The following is a 19,746-nucleotide window of genomic DNA, read 5'->3' on the forward strand; positions in this document are numbered from 1 at the left end:
GAGACCCTTCACTAAAACCGAGAGTTAACCAACCGACGTATTACATAGCCCCTCTCCTCTTTTACGCGTCGTTCCCGGAGCCCTCCATAGTCAAGCTCCCGCTTCAGCCATCACAGTGTTGTCGGTACTATAGGGAAACCTCTGCGACTCGGCCGCACTAGTCATCAAATTGCCATGTCTCCGAGGCGATACTTGACCATAACATCGCTAATCCCTCCAGGCAATTTAACAGCATCTGGAGTTTCGTCCAGCTTGAAAACTTGAATTCAGGAATAGGAAAAAGTGCTGACCATCATGCGTATCACTATATGGACGAAGGAATACTGACCTAAAAGCAAATTCGTGTAAGGAAGGAAGAGGATTAACACAGGTCCGTGGGAAAAAAGTTTTCGCATCTGTTCCTCCTTGTCAAGCTGTTCTCACTTCAGAACGGCCCAGTCATATCTATATGGGTTCTATCCAGCTAGTAGAAAAGTTAAAGGGGTATTGAGTGCTCACTTTATCGTCAGCTTTATGTAGGTGCGGTATGGAAACTACGTAACGAAGTTTTACTGGATGGTTCACGACTAGTGTCACTTCAGCTGTTATAGCTTTCCTGTAGAACGTGGGACTGAAATAGCCACTGAAGGTAAACGTCAATTTCACTCCTTCTGTTTGGCGTCACCAACAATTCGCCTATCTTAAGCATATGCACTTCTTTCTCCCCACTAAGTTTTATCACCCAATAGTGGGAATTAGGACAAATGTCTACTAGGATCTGGTTTGCTTTTCACTGCCATTAGTGAAGCCCTCAGGGATTTCCCTGAAGACGAAAGAAGACACAATACTCGGACAGAATACATGTATGTCCCAACTACAGAAGGTATTGGGGCTGCTGGCATGGCCCGAAGGCCAGCCCTTTAGGCCACGTAAAATAGCCAAAACAAAGGAACCCTTGACCAAAACCAGAGGTAGGCAACCAACTTACTATATACTTGTTATTTTTAGTACTTTGTTATATACAGTTTTAATAAATGCTGCTTTGAGAATTACGAATGAAATCCATGCGCTCACAATGGTTTGATAAATTAGGTCAAACTTGATGCAAAATTCACATTTTTGCAACAAAAGTAACAAATATTGCTGGTTGTTACTCAAGAAATTCGATCAGTCATTGTTTGAATAAGCAAGAAACAGGAGCGTCGCTTTGTGTTCAATTGGCTGAAATGGTTCCCGCCGGTGGCTCGTCGTCTCCGATCCCGGATCCCATTAAACTCACTTTAGCTCAAGTAAAGTCTCCTGTAAGCAACTTTCCAGAACCTAAGAATGCTTCTCCAGCACCCTAATGATGCCGTTGGATTCGAAAAGATGCAAGCAGATGTAGCCAATGTACGAAGATCTTTTGATTCCGTATGTAGCTGATATGTGCCATATCTATATTTAAGGTTGAGAGGACCTTACCCGGCTTTACGTGGATTTTTCTTCGGGGCTTTATGGAAAGGTTTGGTCTGAAAGACTGCGTTGATATTGAAGAAATGTCTTTGCGCCTTTCAGCTCTGGATAATGAAAGTAGTTTGTGGTTTTGTAGATAATGTTCTAGTTCCTATGTATACATCGATTGTTCCACACACATATGATCTCGAAAAGTATGCTGCCGAACTAAAGCTGGTACTGAGTCGCATCCCTTCAGAAATCTCTAGTCGGAATGAATTTATCGATTTGATTAAGTAAGCGCAATAATTTACATGATTCCTCTAAGACAAATCGCCGGTGCCATTAAAAACTTCCTCGACTGCATCCGCTCGGTTATCAGTGCTATGTCGCAGGGAGTCATATCTCAGGACTTGGATGGGCACACAGTTAACTTTGTGGATTATTCAAAGAGATTTAGTAGTGCTCTCAAGGGCTTTTTCCGCGACCACAAGTACGTTTTTGTAGCACTATTGATGTGCCTATTTCGGTAAACTATTTATTTTTACTTGTTGATGCTCAACTGTTGTCTCTTTCGGGAAGTATCGTAAACAGATGCATCCTGTTTGTACATCGGCGGGTTTGCCCTAACTTCTCAATGAACCACTTTTGTAAATTGACTTAATTACGCTGTTTCCGCCTAAATATCTTCCACTCTATTATTTGTGGTGACGAATACGGCACTATGGACCACCCACTTTCCCCTAAAACGACTTGTTTCTCGAACATCATCGCAGGCACTTCGGATACCTGTCGTACGTTGTGATATTATTTTCGAAGCCCCATGACTAATCATGATGGGTGTGATGTGAACTCATCCATGGGAGTCCCCTATTTTGCTCAAGTGTGCTGGTAACTTCTTATGCTTGTTTATTTAGCTTAGCACGTGGGCCTAATGAGTTCTGATTGCAGTTTATTGCTCGATTACGCTTTGTATCATGTGTGAATTTTTCTGAGTCAAATATACCTTATTTCTATGATTAAATCGTCGTAGTGCACCTGTTTGCTGATTCTCTTAACCAATCATTCGGATGCTAGTAAATTAAAAGGTGATATAAATCTCCCCGTCATATGTGGTTAAGCAAGTTTTATCCATACCAGAACATATGTTTGCCACCGATTTTTGGTGTCGCGTACTCCGAATATCACATCCCCTCGGATAACAGAATAAGGCATCTGCTGCTTCTGTATGCAAATCTTCCTCGAGTTGAGGTATCAGCTGAGTAGGAGCGGCGAACCCCCAGCTGAGATGCAAAACTTGGGCACCTCCTTCATCCCACTCCCGTTGGCTATCTTTGAAATTGTGTCATTTTAACCTTACTGGAACGTCAGTATTTGTAGCAAAACGCAGACACCGATCACTACTTGCATTTTTTCATGATTTTAGAACCAACGAACTGTACGCAAGCGCCAACATGCTAGTGCAGCAGACCAATCTGATACTTCTCTTTATTCGCAACACTCGTTAAATTATTCCTCCTCCTTTTTACGCTTGTGATGCTATTTTCCTCCAAAGCACAAACTTTAAGTAAATAAACAGACGCAGTTTATTCGACTTTATTAGCATTCTCCTCATCTTGAAGGTAGGTGAAGAGCTCTCTAAAGGACGCAAACTCGGTGCGTAAGTTTTTATTCGTCGACGCTGGTCTGAGTTTGGGAATGCGGGAGTTGAGCTCCGAGCTTAGTGATTGGAGGGAGGGTCTGCCGAGGACCAACCACACGCCACCCACCAAGGAGCCAGTAATCGCGAAACTCAACACCGTGCCTGCTAGCAATGCCCTCAAAGCGAGTCGAGAGGGGCTTATCAGCGATTGTGCACTGCCTTGTTTCTGAAGGCAAGTAGAGGAGGTGATTTTATTAAAAGGTGGGAAGGGAAAGGGCGTAAATCTTGGCTAACCTCAAATGGGGCTCGAGGTCAGGAACTTTGAGCACCTAAAAGCGAAGATGCTTGGCTTCTGTGTCCAACTAATCCTTTCAAGACAATTCCAGGGGAATTGAGCGTCGCCGCTCCCCCCATCAACCTACGAGCTGAGGTTTTGATTTCAGCTTGATAAGCGATTAGTGCATTTTTTGTCACCTAATACTTATTGACAAGTTGCTGAATGAGTCGAGGACCGGTCCAATTCTACTCTCAGGCGATGACAACCTCTACGTAAAGATTCCTTGGCTCCCCACCATGAAGGATATTTCTTGTGAATGCTTGTTCCAAAGAGGTGCAGAGAAACCTGTGTATCAATGGCTCTTCATAGCCACTTTGTTCCCTATCGAAAGAGGGTGCGTTTCCGTACAATGTAAACAATCTTAGACGTAAGCAATCAATTAAGTCTTTCATACTAACAACAATTTGGCCCTAAAAGTTATTGACACTGCATCCGCGCGTTAGATTTAGGATCAAAACAAGAGGAAAGCAATATGCGCATGCTGACAACTCAGAGCTGAGGTAATGAAAATCTGTGGTACCAGGTATAAAAAACACAAAATACAAGTAAAAGTACAACCATCGACTAATTTTAACAAAATGCCTTAATGGAGGGATCGGAGATCCCAGGAATTCAGCACCAGCAGCTGCTAAAATTGAAGCAGCTGTCAACTACTGAACGTATGGACTTTAATTCACCCAAATTTGTTAGAAAAGTGCTTTTAAATATTACCACCGGAACCAGAAACTCCGCCGCCTGCTTCCTGGCCGATCGCATAGACCAAAAGATTCCAGCGAACAATGAGGCACCACCGAGGCAGCAAACCATCAACAGACCTCGCGAATCCCCCCTCTTTTCACTCTGCAAAAGTGAAAGCATTCCAGCTGCTTAAGTGGACTCCGGATGTCCCAGCATCGAGAAGCCTAGCCAAAGCTAGGCTTGTCAAAAGTAAATTCCACCACGGCGATTCGAGATGATCTAGTCCATTCAAAACACAAATACAACGACTGCATCCAAGCAACACCAAACTCCAAATACAGCCCTCGACATCAGATCATCATGAAGATGTGACAATAAGGCAAGGGGACAAGCAGACATTAGAAGATAAGTCGAAGAGGATAGATGATACCTCAATTTAATGCCGTGAAGTTACGGTTTAAAGTGGTTAGAAATAGGCGTGATTGTAGACGATTGATTAGGCACGTAAATGATGGCAATGGTAAGTAGGGAGAGGTGAAGGATTGAGTAAGGGAACGGACAGACGCATGGGTCATATACATGAGAAAGAGGGGAAGAGAGGGATCAGACGTAGACTTTCACAAGCCCGTCAGCGCCCGCACTGGCAATTAGCGGCAGTGTAGGGTGGAAGGTCACCGAGTGGATCGATTCGTCATGCTTTCTTCGGTGGCTGGTGAACTCCTGCACACAGGTTCGTGTCTCCACGTCCCAGAGACGAATGGATGCGTCATGACCTGTGCAGAGAGAAGGTGGGGAAAAAGTGAACCCTTGAACTCCCCAGCCGTGACGTTTGAGCATAACAATATCGACATCCGTTTTGGTCGTGTGTTATAACTACAGGAGATGTTCAGCCTCTCACGAGTCTTGTTAATATGACCTAAGCTACCGGTCTCGCTGCTCCCTTGTACTCAGTCAAAGGACACATCGGCCTGCTTTTAGACCGGAATGCCCTGTCCGTCCTCATGGGTTGAAGGACTTAGGGCTTAATCAACAGAAAAGTGCCCGTTCAGATGCAAGGAATCGCAAAGTATTATATTTTAGAATTCAGGTAGATGGCAGTACCACTCTTGAGCTTCCATGTGAATGTTCTACAAATTCCATATGCGCAAACAGTAATGGTGACTGAGGCCGATGTAGGTCATCCTGAGTGGAAATTCGGTGGAAGAAATCCCACCATCAACTCAAGTCTGAAGATGCTAATTTCAATGAAAGTTTCAAGAACATCATCAGAGTAGGGAAGGAGAGATGGGGATAACTCACTGGCAGAGAGGAGAAAAAGACCCCGTGGATCGACGGCCAGGGTGGTAACGCCCTCGAGATGCGCAACCATACTGTGTAGGCAGGTGCCCTGCGCGGTGTCCAGGAAACGTATTTGGCGGTTTTCGTGGGCCGAGAAGAGCAGTGGAAGGGTGGGGTGTACAGCCAGCGCGTTCACTGAGCCTGGTGGTTCTGCCACATCGGCTGAAGGAAGGCGGGGGTCAAATTCAGTAAACTTACAATGTAACTGATAGACACTAGAGGGGTTGTAGGCCGGCTTATAACTAACCATATATGCCTTTCGTAACAGAATAAACCGTTTTCGAGCATCACAAGTTAGTTCGACAAAGAAAATCGGCGACGTGGGAACCACGCATTGCAACTCTGATTTTGGCAGGGGTTTCTCGCTGAAAGTCTCAATAAATGCAGTTTAGCTTCAAGCGACATTCAGCCTTTACTCGAACTTCCTTCATTTTACAATGCAGATATTTGAGTTCTCAAATAGCTCCAAAAAGGCTATTCACAATGGACATAATCTGACCACTTTTGGTACTTTTTGACCACACATCAAAAGCCTAGTATTCAGTCGAGTGGATTACCGGCGTCCAACAGCAAATTCTTGTGTGAATATAAACAGATAGCACCCCTGGATGTCTGTGGATGGAAGACGTTGACTCGGAGAAGTGGATTTGACGCCAGGTTTCAAGAACAATGTCGCAGACATTGAAGCAACATATCACAAACAAAATTCGTAACAATAAAATAGTGGGGCTAAAAAAGCCATTGAAATGGGAATACAATGTGAGTGAATGGTGCGTTTGATAAATTATTACTCAAAATCTTTTTTTACTACCCGACAGTCAAATATTGCGATTGATAAGCCAGAAGCATAATTAAAACCAGGGATATCTGTATGTGATACCTGAGTTGGATGGTGTCGACTCGAAGAAGTGTATCTGCTTTCCGGTTTCCAGATGGATGACACAGACGTCGCCGCTGGTCAATCCAACGGCAAAAGCGGAGTCATCAGAGGGGAGGAAGAGAACTGAGGTGGGCACAGTAGAGGTGGTGGTGGCTTGCGCGCCAGAGAGAGGTCGAAAGACCCGGTCGGCGGAAAGCACCCGCGTATCGCGCTTGAAAGCCTGCTGCGGTTGCTGCAGCAAGGCTGGAAATGTGCTCCACAATTGAACGGTTCCGTCGGCTGAGGCAGACAATACTGTGCCGTCAGCCTGCAGGTAAGGAAGAATAAGAAACAAACCTCACTATATCAAGAGTGTATTAATAACTCCAATGACGGCGGCCGTGACAGCTTGAAGTAAGAGCGGATAGTAGATGGATTTTCCAGCAAAACCGGTTTGACGACGAAGTTAAGAGATTTGAGACTAGAGGCAAATATTTATTCCCGACTCAGGCTGCTAGTCAATATTAAATTCAGAAACGCCATCACTAATTCATCAGACCACTCATCTACAAAATCCCATACCAAACAAGCTTTAAAGTGTAATCTGCGATGATATCATTTCCCTGACTTTCCTAGCTCCAATGGCTTCTTCGATGGTAACTGCATACAGTTAACGTAGACTTACAAAGCCCAGTACTAGAATAATTAAACTTAACACGACCATTCGATATTAAACTAGACATGTCACAGTTATCGGTTTTTGCTTTAAAATATCACGCAATAGTAACACAAGACGATTAGGAACCCAAGTATGTATACTTATATGGCCAGTGATAACAACGTAGGACGAAACTAAGAGGATGCACTCACGCGAGCAGCAATGGACCAGACAGCGTTGGAATGACCCTTCAACAGGGGCCCACCAACGCTGGGATCAAAGGCCTCGTAGAGCATGAGTTGGAGACCGCCGAGGCGCCAGGAGCGGATCTCGCCGTCTAGCGAGCCGGAGAAGGCAAAGTTTAGCTCCAGAGCGGTCTCTAAGGGGCTACTGCGGCCGGAAGCGATGTTATCATTGCCTGCCGGCGAGATGCTGAGCAGCGCTACGCAGAGAAGAGGGGCAGTATGACCCCGGCAGGTGTACACCTGCATCAGAGGGAAAGTCAAACCCGAGGGTGAGTAGTGATCACTCCACAATTCCCAATGGTTCCTATTTGATTCTGAGGCACCGTTATTTAAGGCTTTTCCACTTCAATCAATTTTGCCTTGACGCTTCTACATCAGAACAACATTTTACACCACCGCATTTGCTTAGTTCAAACTTCGATAGTTACTGATATCTTTATCTCAGGATCATCTTCAAAAGCAACTGAGGAATAAGTAGCCTGGCAGATATGCTATACTGGTCTCAAAAGTGGTGTCGTTTACCGAATTAACCTAATCTGGTATGGTTTTTAATACCTTCAATCAATTACTTCATGACAGGTGAGGCGATTGAAAAAGAACGCCTTTGACGAAGATAACCGAAAAGGTAAGTTGACATCGAATTGAACACAAAAGAACAAATTGAACGCCGAACACCAAGCACGAGTTATATCATTCATTATGATAGTCTACAAATGGGTTTCTCTTATTGAGCCCAAGTAGACCGCACATGCCTTAACTCAAACTCTAGTCATACCTAGTTTTCACAGTTAATATAGACCCACACTACTGTTTGTTTAGTGCGCATTTTCAAACAAATTCAAAAGGGCAGCAAAAATTTGAAAACGTTCGCTACCACCACCAAATTTTGCTGCCTCCAAGTAATGCTTCACCGCTTTGGGAAGCGAGTGGACAATCAATATCGGCGCAAGAAACAAATCTCACCGGTTCAACATCCAAACAGGAGGATTTCTTAGCCTGCACCCTCTTTGCAAGACTCCACACCCTGAGAGTGCAGTCCTCACTGCCCGTGAGGAGGATCTGATCCGCATGGTGGAAAGTCACCGCCCTAATGGCGTCAAAATGGCCCCTCAATGTGTACTTGGCTGTCCAGGCAGGTGACGCCTTGGCGGCCGCTGCTGCAATCGCATCATCGTCGTAGTCGCCAACGCCGACACCTACTCCGGCCCCCTCCACAGCGTGAAGGAGAAGTAGTTGCTGTTGGTGAAAATGTTGTGAGGCAGTCTGGACAACTCCGTCTAGATTGTCCAGTGCCGAGGCGGAAGTAAGACTAGCTAGATCGCCTAGACCACCACTGCTGCTACCGCTACCATCGTTGTCTTCGGCAGCTCGGGCGGCTGCAAGGAGCACGCCTCCCGACAAGCCTTGCTGCGTATTGCTGATGCTGGAGGTAGTGTGGGACTGAAATCGACGGCCTTGACTGACAAAGAGCTCCATCTCGTCGTAGGCGTGTGGTGGAATGGGGATATCCTCAGAGAATGAGGGTTTAGACTGCTGCGACTGCGAGACCCGGTTGATCGGTAGGCCTTAAAAGAAAATAGCTTACAAGGGGCCATGTAGTTGGAAGTTAACTGGATAAACTTATCAAATAACAGAAGAGAGCATGAAGATGGGAAGATAGATATCCCACGGTCGCAACAATGCCCAAACCGTGGCGATTTACTGAGACACACAACTGAACTCGGAAATTTAGTTTACAAAGTCACAAAGCTCAAAGGATAAGGAAATACATCTAAAGGATGAATCTATGAGGCAGATTAAGAACAACTTCTCAAACAAAAGTAATTAGTAGGAGCAATCAGGTCATTAAACTCTGAAGAATAATTTTATTAAAGGATAGCATGGTATGCATTTTGGGACCTCCCATATACTTAATTCAAATAGCACAAATGTTTGAAAACCAGTATTCAAATCAAACCTTTGAACAAATAGCGAAAATACTTAAATTTGAGAGTAACTGGTGCAATTCGAGCTAATTAGGACTTAAGGAATTTGAAGAAGGACACCAACTTAGTGGTGTATTGAACGTATCGTCAACGAATATATACGAATCCCCGAGTAACAGATTTCAAAAATAAACTACTACACGAAAAAGTTACACTGCATCAATGAGGTATGAAACAACCTTGAAAAGCCTTTAACAAGGCGCAATATTAGAAAATATCGTGCAGACTAAAGCACCCCAAAAGCTAATTTAGGATTCCAAGAAGTGTACGATAAAATGAAAGGAAGGAGCTCTAAATTGGAAGATTTCAAAGGCAACGTTTATTCAACAATACAACCAAATCCCAAAGGATCCCCCTTATAGAAAGTGATATCAGATGGCTGTATATTTTAATGCTATTTAAAAAGCCCTGATAGACCCCAAAAAGTAACTGTCTGGGTGAAATGCCATTATTATAAATATACAATGTTACCTAACGATGAAAATCACCGAGCTTCGGAATAAAAGAGATTCCAGAAAATATAGAATAGCATCAAAAGGAGTGAATCTATTTATGACAAAAGAACATACCCTAAGCAGTTTTAAAACCTAGCTATGTACATAAACCTAAAAAAATTTTACACGCAATCAACCACAACTTACCCAGCCGATAATGCTCCTTCAGTCGATCGACAAAAGCGGATTGGTCGCCAGACGTCCAACTTCTTGGTGGTTCCATGATGTTGACAGTGAAGGAATCAGCGAGAATATCTATATCAACTGAAGCATTCACATCACCACCTGGGAAGAAGAAGAGGGATGAAGTCCCATAACTTATTCAACTTAGCGCGCAATTAAATTACCAACAAAGGCGTATGTCGATCTGAAAAAAAACCCCTCCTGTAAAGCCATAAACATAATAGGATACAGCACATTAGCGTCTCAGTAACAAGTATGAAAGTAATTTCGAGAAGTGTGGAACAAAATCGCTTTGAAAACATCAAAGACTGAAAGCCAAATATGGGATTGTGTAATATTAGGATCTGCTTCCAAGTGAAACCAGGTACAAGTTATTATAAAGTGTACACAAGCTCTAAGAGGGTTAGCGCCTATTAAGCCAATATACGTCCAAAGTTGTATGGTTAAATCGTGAGTAAAAGCAGCATAAATGAAAATAGGGAAGTAAGTTAATTTACTACTTGCTGACGTAAGTGTTAAGACAAAATTAGCAGAACAAAAACCAGTAAAGGAAAGACCAAAGTGGTTAAGAACGAACAAATTTACCCTGCTGTGCAACGAGTTTGTCAAATTCTGCGAGAGCGCTGGCCGCCTCTTCGTGTGCACCGGTGGAGTCATCACCGGAGTTCTTTGTCACATGCAAGTGAAAATTAACATGTCCTCAGTCCAAGGAAGGTATATAATCAAATGCGTAAAAGTAATGAAGAAAGGAGTATTAGAGCTTAAATGGACACTTAAAACCTGCATCTTTAAGCTAAAGGAAGCAAAACATACCAGGCAGAACTTAGTTAAAGCACCATCCTCTCGAGGGTCGGATGATAAATTTGGAGCCAGATAACCAATTTCTGAGGCTGAAATTGCGGCAGATATAGCAATACACAAAAACTACTACTCGGTCACTACAAAATGTAAAAACTCTTGTTTTAAGATGCATGACCTGCATATTTTACTTTGTACAACATACCTAACGTTTCACTGTTTGGCGAAATGCCTAACAATTCCTTCACCTTAGCAGCTCTCATTTCATTCGACAACTTTTTCATTCCAATGCGTGTCAAGTACTCTCGCAAACGAGCGCGTTCAAGTGTACTCAATCCATCTCTTTTGGCGGAACCTTCTTGGCTATCCTTGTAGCCGTTGTCAGTGTTGGGTTCATTCGGATGCTTCAAGGAATAATTCTTAAACCTTTCTTGTTGCAGTGCGTATTCAAGCATTTTAATTCGACGAACAAGATCACTCTTCAAGTTTTCACATCCAATTTTTTCGTTTTGTAAAACGGTTATCCTTGACTACAAATTTCCTACTGATAATTTACAACTTACCTGCAACTCAGCTCGCTCAAATTCCCAACGAGAACGTTCAATTGACATTTTGGTCCATTCGCTTTGAAGGAAGTTGAGGATCCCGTATATGCTGTAATCACACTTTTGGGAGTCGAATGCGACCTCATTGAGACCCGAGTTCTTCCCGTTACATTCATAATCAGCACCGTCGCTTGGCTGAACGCAAGCAATCGACTCCATCACGTGAAAAGGCCACTGCCACAAAGCATCTACCACAATAACTTGACCAATCAACTCTAAGGCACCGCAATCACCAAACTTTAAATACACCGCAAAAGTTAAATAAACCGTTTAAATATGGCACGATTGGTTCGCGAATTACAAAAGAAGGCCAAAAGTAGAAAAGGTTGTCTATATGAGTACAATATAAAACCAACAGTTAAGCAGAAATGAAAGGGCTACAGAGGAAAATTAGAGGCATTCTGTTACTCTCATTTTAAAATCGAAAAACGAATTATCTAAAAGGAAACATTAATTAATTCGATGTAACCTAAATTGCTGTTGATGTCAACGAAAGAGAATTTTGTAAAAACGCAGTGAACAACTCCTTTTTGAACTGGTATTAGTCGACTACAGATTAGAGCAAGACAAATGGTGCCTCTCCATCACACTTAAGTCTCAATGATCCGGCGGCAAAAAAAAATATAAATATTACGCGTTATATTTTTCTTCTTAATACCCAGTAATCTTAAATGTTCAAACAAATGCTTTGTCAAACTATGACAGGTAAATATATTATTGTGCAAAATTTTATTATTAAAAATTATTTTAAAGCTTTTTTAGACAAAACAGTTTTAAAAGAGTTGCATTTTTGGCATTGTTGGCCTGTTCTAATTTAGTGCAGTGCGTTTTACACATTCATTTACAACCTCTCCTAAAGTTTATCTAACGGCGGGCTGTTTGTGTTGTGTTGTAATATCGAGTTCTGGCTGGGTGTCTCCGCATTTATTTTCCTCGCTCTGAATGTCAGCCGTTCGTAGGCCATTGCCGCTGAATCTTGGCGAAACTCGTCGCATTCCTGGTGTTATATTGCCGGTTGAAATTGGGCCTAGCACTCAGCTCAGCAATCGTACTGATGTCATTATTAACGGTCAGAAAGTCACAATAGATGCAAGAGATTTGGAGGTGAAAGAAGAATTAGGTGCGGAACCGAATTTCTGTCCTTTTTTTTAATTTTTTGTCGTGTTTTTTTCTTCGTCATTTCATGTCGGGCTTCTTATATCCCTAGTTGCCTCCTACTGGTATTAATTATTAGACTGTATGTCTCTTCGTAATGCTCGATAATCGTCTCAAAATTTGCATCATTGCAGTAAGTTTTGGCGACTTACTTTGGATTTCGTCACTTTGGTTTTTTAGATATGATGGTTTGGCAAGTTACTTTTCAGAGTTTTCCATTTTCATCGTTGACAGCGGAGTTGTGGTCGCTGTTTCATCGGAATTTTTTACCATCTTTCTGAAAGTATTTTTTTGTTGGATAACAGTTATATTTAAGCGAAATTATTTGACCGCATCACATGCGATTTGGATTTAAGTAAATGTAAGTGATTTTTTATAGGCTGTTTTGATTAGCATTTTAATGATCCTCTCCACGTTTTTGTGCACAATTATACGGAAGCATTATTTTCAAAAGTATCCTTTATTGGTCCTTTAACGTCGATTTGCGGTGTTTTGAGATTTTGCCGGTTTCGGTTCATGTGTCCATTGTCCTCGAACTATTATTTAGTGTTCTTGACATAGCACGATTCCTACCTATCTTAAATAGGTATTGTAATATGATCTTTGTGGGCTGTTTCATATAGTATGGCTTACTTTGTCATAGTGAGTGGAGTTCGAGAAATGGGATTGCTTTGCATAAAAGCTAATTTTAATTTTATCCTACAAATCTCATAAGTATACTACCTTTCCTCCATCAAAATTTATTTTTATGCATTCTTTCCCTGATCCAACTTGGATTGCAAAATGTCTTCTGTTTTTATGTAGTGGCATCCACTTGGAATCGTTGATTGTCCAATTTTTTATCTCAAGAGCACTATTTAACTACTGAGTTGGGAATTTTTCCTTGGTTCAACCTTTTAGCGGAAGAGTTTACAGGGATAACTGGAGATTTTATCCAGCCCTTGCAGCTTAAAATTTGATTTGATCCACTTTTTTCTATCCTACAAGCCGCTCGTTTTTCTTGATTTATTGAATCGTATTGCCGTGGTACAAAAGTTGCTTAAACTACCTTATTGGGCATTTAATGAAAATATTGACTTTCACATCATTTAACTCGATATCACTGGAATATTGTCACCTAAGCGTTAACTTAGTTCGGCTATACTATTCTCTGTAGCATAGAGTACTTTAAGCTAAACCTTTGATCTTTTTTTTAGGTTTTGGTGCGCTTTTTCATAAAAGATTTGGCAACAGAAGGTAGAATATCTATATGCGATTTGTTTCGCCACGAGAGATCTGGCTAAGATTTATTCAAGTTTGATATTAGCTTGTGAGATATAGTTTTCAAAAGCAGTGGTGTGTTACGTAACCTGTATGCTTGTATGTGGTACTGCTTATCATAGCACAATGCCAACTGGAAATCCTGTTGCTATGGCTTTAATAGCCGGGGTAGAGTTCTTTAGAACTCGCCTTAGCTCCGTCCGTCACCCATAACCCACTGATTGAGATTCTGCCGCTTTCGAATCGTGCTGTAAAAATCGTTTTATCGCTCTACTTTGTCAGTCATTTTTGGTGTCAAATTAACCCATTTACACCCTAACTTTGCTTGCTGTGGCTTTATTAACTGGGACAGAATTCTCCTACTCTTCCTTTGCAGTCGCTCCAGTCATCATATGAAGTCACATTTCGAATCAGTCATGGACATTTGGGTTGTACTTTCCTTAAGCTGATCACTTTTGATGTCACTTACTGTATTCTGATTACCATTCTATCGGACGACTTCATTAACAGGGAGAGATTCACCTAAATCGGATTCGCAGCATCCAAGAACGCAGTCTCCTAAACAATATAAGTTTTCGTGGTACTGGAAAATCCAAATAAGATTCGACTGCAGTTCCGCTTAACAACCTTGGTAACTGGTATATAGTAGTTTTACCTTTGACTAACCGATTGGAGCTTAGTGGAAATTTGTTTAGTGTTTTCTCTAAGTGTGGCATTTTTATGTTCAATTATTCAAGCGCAGTTGGGATTCCATCTAATATGTCTCCGGTATCCACATTGGGTCTTTCTAATCCTTAGTTCATGTTATCAGTGGTATATGAGGTATTATTTGTGTTCAGGTGGTTGACTATCGAATCTTACTTTGTTTGATTTCACTCCCAATAACAGGGTTTCCTAATCTTTGATCTTTAGTGGCTCCGACATTCGTGCTGGAATGATTGAGATGCTATCGCGTTTTTATAACTCATTTTCCGTTTCTAGTATTCGATGCATTTTTAGCTCCATTTCGTCCATAATTTAAGAAGATATAACCGAAAGATTTGCAATGGGGCTGGCTGTCTGAGAAAATACCACTTTTCTAGTGCCTTATAGGAATCTGTATTCCATCTTACTAGGCGAAGCATTGTCGGTGCTTACGTTTCCAATTACATTTAATTTCTGGCAACCGTTTAAATTAGATTGCTGTCTCTGACAAGCTGTCTAGCCTTGATTCCTTAGCGTTCCTCATAGTTATATTTAGTCGAAGGAACTGCCTTCATTCTCATGGTCTGTGTGTAGTTTCACTTAATTTCGGCAACTCTGATAGAGCTACCTAACCCTTGATTCGCAATAGCTCTGGCTATCTTGGTCAACTGACCGACAGGTCTTGACACTTCATATCATACTTCTATTAAGCAAAATATTTTTTCGTTGAAGGTCGAGGAGAATATGCGCGGGTCCATCGGATGTACCACGCACCGAGCAAGTGTGAATTTGCGGTAAAGAGACTGCCATTTGAAGTAGAGACCTCGGATCGCTCACGCATTCTTAACGACTGGAATGTGAGCATGCGCACCAGCACCTGCCCCTACGCCGTCCTCTCCTACGGCGCCCTTTCCGTCGGCTGCGAGTTTTGGGTGGTCATGGAACTGATGGATGACTCCCTAGATAAATTTCTCCAAAAGGTACCCACTCTCTGCTTTCACTTTTTTGTGGTGACATGATGCATCCGAGTAATAGCTCGCACATTCTTTTAATGTCCAAACTATTTTCTCTTCAAATAAGCTATCTTGTTCTGTGTTTGATGGGATATGAGGTATTAGGAGGAGTTCTTAATCCCTTAATGCACCTTTGTGTTTTTCAAAAATGGCATTCGGTTGGAGGGCACTTGTCCTTATGAAGGTACTACCAAACTTTAAGAAACTCTCGGCTTTGCCTCACACTCCTCTCTGCGTTATTTGACCTACTTTCCCCCTACATTGTTTTCCTCTTGAAAGTGAGCTCTCTCACTCTTGATTGGAGAAAAGTTTTTTGTATTTTAATATAAGGTATCTATAGAAGGTTCTAATTTTGAAAGCTCTCGTTTCTCTACCAAAAAGAGGATTAAATTGGACGCGAATGTTTCTTTTTTTCATGGATATACCCCTATGAAAAGTTCTGTGAAGTGGATTCGCCTCCCTTGACCTGTTCCTTTATCGCAGAGGCAATAGGTGTTCATGCAGTAGCTTGGTGTCCCTATGATCTACTAAGCTCCTTTACTTAATTGACGCTTCTGGAGGACAGGCTCTGGTTCTTGCTCCACATTCAATGGAAATTTGAGACACTGAAACCAGATCTTGGTTGCAACCAGAGCCTGTGTTAGAGGAAAATTAACTGCTACACCCTAATAAAAGGTGTGTTCAATCAAAGCTTATCCTGCCCAAAGTTAAAAATGCTCTTTTTTAGAATAAAAATGTCTTGCATTTCTTTTATCATTCCCTTCATATCACTCTTTTTCAACTATTAGCATGAGTTTGAACAAGCTTCTCTTTTGCCTTCTATTTGACGGGACACTGGATATTAAGACAGGCCCTTGATTACTGAAAGAGATCAAAATTATGAGCTTGCTCCTGTCAAGTTAAAAGATGTTGAATTGCTTAGATGCTAAATTATTTTCTTTAAAATGGATCCCAGCATACTGCATCATCAAAGACCAGCCCAGGAAGTTATGCTGCTTTCAATTAATAGCGCTTGAAGTAGGGGTTCTATTCTTGCTGGAGGATGCTATGATAAACTCTAGATGAAGTTAGCCACCTCGGATACACACCTGGCGTGTTCGATGACATTTGCGGGAGCAGAGTAGAAAAGCATTGACTCGTCAAATAATTTTCTCACTATCACCATATTGGTATCTTTAGGTTTTATCGTTTGTTCACTTCTTCAACGCATATTGTCGTTTCTTCGGTTACTAAACCAGTCCCTTTCCTGCGCCATTTGTTTTCCAGAAGACAAGTTCTCTCTTGCTCTTGATTTGCTAGATGATTGTATCTTTGTCAGACACTTGAGTACACCCTTTACATTTCAGGATGAGATGTTTGTGTACAATTCTAGCAAACCCAAGATTAGGCGCGAAATTTATGCTGCCTTTCCATTAGCAGTGATTCAAGTGACAAATGAAAAGTACTACTCTCTTACTGAATTAAATATGATAATTCTTAATTAAACAGAAGTGACTTTGCTAGGAATAACAAATATCCAGATGTCAAAATATCTTGGAAATTCCTTCAAATAAATGTTATAAGAATGCCCTTTAGGTTGTGAGGTTGTTTCTTTCGTGTTCCCTTTTTTTAAAAAAATAGACTTGCATGCTTTTTAAGGTGAAATTTTTCGTGAGTGATCTCGGTATGCGATAGCTTTGAAAATTCGTTTGAAAATCTGAGAACCCCCTTAGTGTCTCACGCAAGTTGTTGATCAAAGACGACTCAGATACAGCTGGATGCTGGACAGACGTAGTCGAAACTTTAAAAAAAAATGCCTCTTGAGGTGAAACCGTAGCAATAATTGACGAAATTATATAATTTCTTCCGTCTTTTACTAACGAAGTTTTGCCCATTGTCATTTTTGAGCTTAAATAGTAGAACCGCTTACACAGTTCTTCATGTTTCAAAAGGAGCATTCAAAATTATTGAAGTAGCCTTAAAGGCTTGAGCATCCGCGTTGAGTCGGGAATGGTCCAATTTTCCTAAGACGATCCTTGGCTGAAAGGAAATTGATTGGATACAAGTAACTCTGACATTGTTGTAGCCAATTTAATGTCCCTTAAAATTATGGAAATATCACGTTCTTCTTCACATATTCACGTAATCAATTATCAAGTCATTGGTGTAGACTCGACTACTATACTTGAATTGAAATACTTGATAATTACCACTTACAGGGAGGCAATGAAGTTACAATTTAATAGCAAAACTACCTCTGGAACTTGATAACTTTCATTTGAGGTAAATGGGAATTTTCCCTATCTTGATTCCTATGATCAACAATTTCATACATCACGACACCTCATACGTATCGATGGAGGTTGTCACATTTCAGAGTGGAATAATTAAGAGGAAAGAGAGGGTAGAAAACGGATACATTCGGCATAAAAGTTGCGAAACAATAGGGAGAGTGTGAGTTCCACCCACTCTGGGTTATGGCTTTCCTCCTCATAGGAATCTAACAGTTTGAAAATCCGTCTATCCATTCTAACAGGCACTTTTCTCTTCAGGTTTACGCACAAGGAAAAATAATCCCGGAGAATCTCCTAGCCTACATTGCTTTTTGTGTAGTCACTGCGCTGGAGTACCTGCGAAAGGACCTTGTGACTATGCACCGCGATGTCAAGCCCTCCAACATCCTCATTGACCGCGCTGGGCACGTAAAGGTTCGTTGGAAGAGCCCAATTAAACGAAAACCATAAGAAAATGCTGCTATTTTGTCGTTTTACCTCTTTTCCATTGCTTCTACCGTCATGGTGACAAGTCTGTCTCACTAATCCATTCATTTGTAGCATTTACGTGTCATTGTCTAGATTTCTTAAAATATGGATTTTTAAATATCGTTCCCATTTTTCTTCGCTGAAATTCCCACTTTTGGATCCCTGCTTGAAGTAAATAGTTGATGTTAAAGAATTTCACCTTGTTTCCTTCAGCCAACCTAATGAAAATGCTCATAAAGGACAACTGCAGAATTAAGGTTGAATACTTACGGAGAGATTTTACAGCGTTAGGACTGGATTTGCCCTTAAAGGAACGAAACAAATGTCGGCGCGTGGACATAAATCTTCTCGATGCTCATCCTACACATTTCTGTCGCTGTACTGAGGCTTAATCGAGTTCACTTTTTTCATCCAAATACTATGCAAAGGCACGGTTTTTATTCTGTGCATACCAAAGTGTGGCTTCCATCCACTTCTTTGGCATTTTCAGTTTTTTTATAAGTTTGTGGTTAGTAGGTCCAGTGAGGAGTCACTGTGATTTTCAAAACAGAGCTTCTGAAGTATCTAGGTCTCAGCGGACAGGTATTATGGCGGGAGGACGGAGTTTGCTCCTAAAGCTGATTTATCAATCCCAGCCTTATCTATACGCATTGTTCACGAAGGTCTACTTTCACACACGCACACCTAAATTAATCCATTTTACATGTATTATAATCTGGAGACTGTTTTACCTCTACTTTCTTCTAACATGCCACCACTTGACTTTTTGTTTCTTTCTTTGACTAAAATTTCCATTTTATGACCAGTTTTGAGGAGGAATTTTCAATGGATTCCTAAATCCTATTTAAAGAAGCCGAGAACGAGTAGTAGAATTCAAAGCGTTAACAAACTTCTTCCGATGTGTTTTAATCACGGTTGTGTGTGTATTGGTGTTAGTTTATCAAATTCTTTCCGCTGCGAAGGTTTGCGACTATGGCGTGTCGGGCGAGTTGAAGAACTCCATGGCCCAGAGTAACACGGGCACCTGTCGCTATATGGCGCCCGAGCGTATTGATCCCAGTCGCAGCGCCGGTGGTGGTTTCCGTATTCAAGCGGACGTCTGGAGTTTGGGACTCACGCTTCTTGAACTGGCTACTGGTAAACACCCCTACGAAAGCTTCGTCAATCAGTTTGAACTTCTCAAACATGTAAGGCACTTACACGTTTTTTTGCTCTATGAGTTGGTAAAGGTGAAGCATTGCGACGTATTTTGACAATGGATTCCAGTTTCTCAAACGCTTTACCCACCCTCTGGTTCCTTGTTTGTAACCTCCAATCAGACAGTAGTGTTGCTCCTTGTCTTGTGGTTGTTGGTGTTCTTCGGTGAAGATTAATGATGCTAGTGAGTAGATGGGAAAATGCGGACTGTTTGGAATCGCGCACATCTAGTATCATGTATAAGTACAGCATCAACCAGCATATCTAATTTCAAACGTCAGTATTGTAGTGGTTGTCAAGTCTCGTGTCAGGGCTTTTGATTCTAAAATTATTGGGACCTACTAATTGTCATACTTCTTACATCAACTGTATTCCATCAAAGCCACCCTTAACTAAATCCAGTTCAAAATGTGAATATTTGGAACCTCTTTGTCCTGATCCAATTTCACGGCACAGAGTGAGCT

The 19,746-nt window shown here is 41.6% G+C and overlaps 3 protein-coding genes across 3 annotated transcripts in view; 2 read left to right on the forward strand and 1 right to left on the reverse strand. All coding sequences in view use genetic code 11, as the record gives it.

Annotated features, from left to right (window-relative positions):
- Positions 1–1,205: 1,205 nt before the first annotated feature.
- EGR_04097 (Programmed cell death protein) lies at positions 1,206–2,918 on the forward strand (the record flags this gene model as incomplete). The annotated part of the gene is made up of 6 exons (XM_024493346.1): positions 1,206–1,280; positions 1,318–1,389; positions 1,425–1,548; positions 1,580–1,706; positions 1,739–1,903; positions 2,837–2,918. The coding sequence occupies 6 exons, from the start codon at positions 1,206–1,208 to the stop codon at positions 2,916–2,918; spliced, it is 645 nt and encodes a 214-aa protein (XP_024352260.1).
- Positions 2,919–4,670: 1,752 nt separating this feature from the next.
- Positions 4,671–11,391, reverse strand: EGR_04098 (Striatin; the record flags this gene model as incomplete). The annotated part of the gene is made up of 10 exons (XM_024493347.1): positions 4,671–4,840; positions 5,367–5,567; positions 6,286–6,592; positions 7,135–7,481; positions 8,079–8,732; positions 9,794–9,931; positions 10,415–10,496; positions 10,643–10,719; positions 10,833–11,157; positions 11,191–11,391. 10 exons carry the CDS (start codon positions 11,389–11,391, stop codon positions 4,671–4,673), a joined length of 2,502 nt encoding a protein of 833 aa, XP_024352261.1.
- Positions 11,392–12,174: 783 nt separating this feature from the next.
- EGR_04099 (Dual specificity mitogen-activated protein kinase kinase) overlaps positions 12,175–19,746 on the forward strand; it is a gene marked incomplete at both ends in the record, with an annotated part of 11,166 nt that continues 3,594 nt past the window's right edge. The window contains 7 exon segments of the mRNA XM_024493348.1: positions 12,175–12,336; positions 12,467–12,549; positions 12,568–12,670; positions 13,584–13,623; positions 15,064–15,311; positions 17,876–18,031; positions 19,048–19,272. Coding sequence (XP_024352262.1) covers positions 12,175–12,336; positions 12,467–12,549; positions 12,568–12,670; positions 13,584–13,623; positions 15,064–15,311; positions 17,876–18,031; positions 19,048–19,272 — 1,017 coding nt within the window.

This window comes from Echinococcus granulosus (genome assembly GCF_000524195.1).
Source record: "Echinococcus granulosus chromosome Unknown EG_S00024, whole genome shotgun sequence".
NCBI lineage: Eukaryota > Metazoa > Platyhelminthes > Cestoda > Cyclophyllidea > Taeniidae > Echinococcus > Echinococcus granulosus.